At 38.7% G+C, this 3,220-nt stretch overlaps 1 protein-coding gene across 1 annotated transcript; it reads right to left on the reverse strand.

Moving 5' to 3' along the window:
• Positions 1–779: 779 nt before the first annotated feature.
• LOC149903195 (uncharacterized) lies at positions 780–2,964 on the reverse strand. The gene is made up of 2 exons (XM_090108936.1): positions 2,473–2,964; positions 780–1,522 (listed from the first exon to the last, which is right to left on the reverse strand). Exons 1-2 carry the CDS (start codon positions 2,693–2,695, stop codon positions 816–818), a joined length of 930 nt encoding a protein of 309 aa, XP_089965062.1. The 5' UTR covers positions 2,696–2,964; the 3' UTR covers positions 780–815.
• Positions 2,965–3,220: the final 256 nt, after the last annotated feature.

A 3,220-nucleotide genomic window follows, 5' to 3' on the forward strand; every position in this document is an offset into this window, starting at 1 on the left:
TAAATCTCTTCCGGGGCTTTAGTTTAAACATTAAATATACCTTAATCAGGTCTGACAGGACCCAATCTTCGGAACTTACTGAAGCCTACGTGATTCTAAATCTAATGAAATATAGGAAATTCTGTTATTTATGCTTGACCTTTTTAGACTTCAGTAACGGAGTTTGAAAAAAAGGTTGGTAAAACTTTTGTAGCTTTCATTGAATAATTACTAGCTGTGCCCCACGGTTTTATCCGCATTGCTCTGCTCCTCTTGCGCTTTATGCCTAAGAGCCCCCGCAGACCACAGACTTTTTATCGGCCGATAGTTTAGTCGGGTTGGCCTGCTAGTACGCACACCGGTTCAACTAAACAGTTCAGTCGGTTATGAGTGCGCAAACTATCCAACAGTCTGCCGACTATTTGCTAGTTTCTAACCAATCGTTGAAAAGAGTGGTCGCACCGCACAATGAAAATTAATAAAACATTGCATAGAATTGTTATTATTGCTCTCATACACCGGAGGAGGAAAATTAAAAAGAGAGCTCGAGAGTATTGGGTGCATCCTATCTTTAGTGATAGATTATTAAATGGAAAATTTTACACTATGCATTCCAAATTACTCGATTACCCGAAAAAATTTTTCGCCTTTTATCGAATGAGCATAACTAGCTTCAACCAACTTGTCAAATTAATTGGACCAGGAATAGCGAAGGAGGATACAAATTTAAGACTATCTATACCTGTGGAGGAGAGATTGAGCGTTACGATAAGGTAAGATAAACCACAAAACATATTTTTAATTATTTATTATATATAATAATTCAAATGCCAAGTTTACAAGTCGTATATTTGGGAATCTTCTGAAAAATTTGTATAATATGACTCGGCTGACATGTTGGAATCAGCTGGTGATGAAACATTTTGAATGGTTGTTTGTGGTATAGTGGGGGATGGTGTAGAACCGGATGTATAAGCCTGAGATTGTTGTTGTGGCGGCAAGATGTTAGTCCCTCGTTGGTAAACAGGAAAAGAGTTTATGGGTTGTTGCAGTATGGTGTATGTTGGTTGAGAAAGAGGCTGAACACGCCTACCAAGTCTTATCTGTTTAAATACGTTAAGAATACTAATCTTAGCATCGAGTTTTTCATCTGCGGTTAAATTTTTGAGTGATGGGACAAGAGACAATGCAAAGTTTACATCTTCATCAACATTAGTCTCATTTAATGCTTTTAATATTGCTTCATCCAAATCCGTATTCTTCGAAACACGAGTTTTCTTCTGGCGAGGAGGTGCGGAAGGTGCGGAAGCGGATGGAGCAGTTTCTTCATCATCTTCCGCATTTTCTGAAGTATCCTGGGCCAGGTTCAGGTTACCTTCCGTTTGACGATTTTCCATGCATGGAAGTAAAAATAATAATTGTTCAAAGTATACGTATTTACGCCTCTTGACCGAAGCCTGCCCCGACTTTGTGTTCTTTTGTGCATTTAATTCTCGGCGAAAGCAAGTCCGTAAATTGGCCCATTTTTTTTGTATATCGCGGCCTGAAAAATAATAAAATATAATTAATTCATTACAGGTATCTGGCTACTGGAGCAAGTTTCAATTCATTGTCTTTTGATTATCTGATGGGAGCTTCTACAATACGAGATATTACAAAAAGTACATGTGAGCAAATATGGAATATGCTTCAACCGTTATATATGCCAACCAAACTAGAAGATGACTGGATTGAAATAGCAGACGAATTCTACAGTCGCACAAATTTTCCAAACATCATTGGAGCGATCGATGGCAAACATATACGGATGATACAGCCAGAACATTCCGGTTCATCATATTTTAACTACAAAAAGTTCTTCTCCTGCGTTTTGATGGCTTGGACAGATGCCGATTATAAATTTGTGTACATTGATGTTGGTTCTTATGGAACAGCTAGTGATTCGGAAATATTTAAAACATCAGAAATGGGTAAACGGCTTTCCGAGAATCGACTAAATATTCCTTTTGGAAGGCAATTGCCTAATGATGATGTCGGAGATGTTATTCCATTCTCAGTCGTAGGCGATGAAGCGTTTGGACTTGGAAATCATATATTACGCCCTTATGCAAAAAGAAATTTAAACTACACCAAGCGAATTTTCAACTATAGACATACAAGAGCTCGACGCATGGTTGAATGTACTTTCGGGATTCTAGCTAATAAATGGCGTATTTTTCACCGTCCAATTGACGTAAATATTAATTTTTGTGTTAAAATTATTAAAGCTTGCTGTGTCCTACACAATTATGTACGAATCAAAGATGGAATACATTTTAAAGACACTCTCTACAGTTGTACCATGAATAACTTCAATACAAATGGAAATAACCGAGGAAGAAATAATATGAATAATGTTCGGCAATACATGTCGTCATACTTTATATCTCCTGCAGGCTCAATTCCGTGTCAATATAATAAAGTGTAATGTAAATAAATAAAAATGTATCGTACCTTGATTTGTTTTATTTTGAGCACTAAGCTCATTCCAATCAGGAACAACAGCTTCGCAAACTTCCTCCCACAGTTTTTTTTTTACATTTACGTCACAGTACTCTTTTAGATTTTTCTTGTAAAGTGCAGGGCGTTTTTCGACTTCCTCGATCAAAGTAATGATCGAAGATTCCGAAATAAGCGACTGAGAAAGTGACGCCATTTTACACGCGCGGCCGCCCATTCGCTGTCAAAGCTCAGAGCGAACTGAACTATCGGCTTAGTCGGCCGACTAAAAAATCGTCGTGTGTGCGCGTGTGGTAGGGAGTCAATACTGATTATACAGTCGGCCGATAGTTTACCGACAGTTTAGTTTGAATTGAATCGGGAAGCCCATCAAACTTGTTTATCGGCCGATACCTAATCGTCATAGTGTGCGCATTTGCTTACATCTGCGTACTGATTAAGAGCCCGACCAAACTATCTGCCGATAAAAAGTCTGTGGTCTGCGGGGGCTCTTAATTTTCATTGTGCGGTGCGACCACTCTTTTCAACGGTTGGTTAGAAACTAGCAAATAGTCGGCAGACTGTTGGATAGTTTGCGCACTCATAACCGACTGAACTGTTTAGTTGAACCGGTGTGCGTACTAGCAGGCCAACCCGACTAAACTATCGGCCGATAAAAAGTCTGTGGTCTGCGGGGGCTCTAAATATTATTGACCTGACCTGTTATTAAATATTCATAATAAATGTGTAGTAAATCCAAGTT

The sequence above is a fragment of the Colias eurytheme genome, chromosome 13 (assembly GCF_061535395.1).
Source record: "Colias eurytheme isolate Ceu_HAF_F1 chromosome 13, ilColEury1 Martin Lab GWU primary, whole genome shotgun sequence".
NCBI lineage: Eukaryota > Metazoa > Arthropoda > Insecta > Lepidoptera > Pieridae > Colias > Colias eurytheme.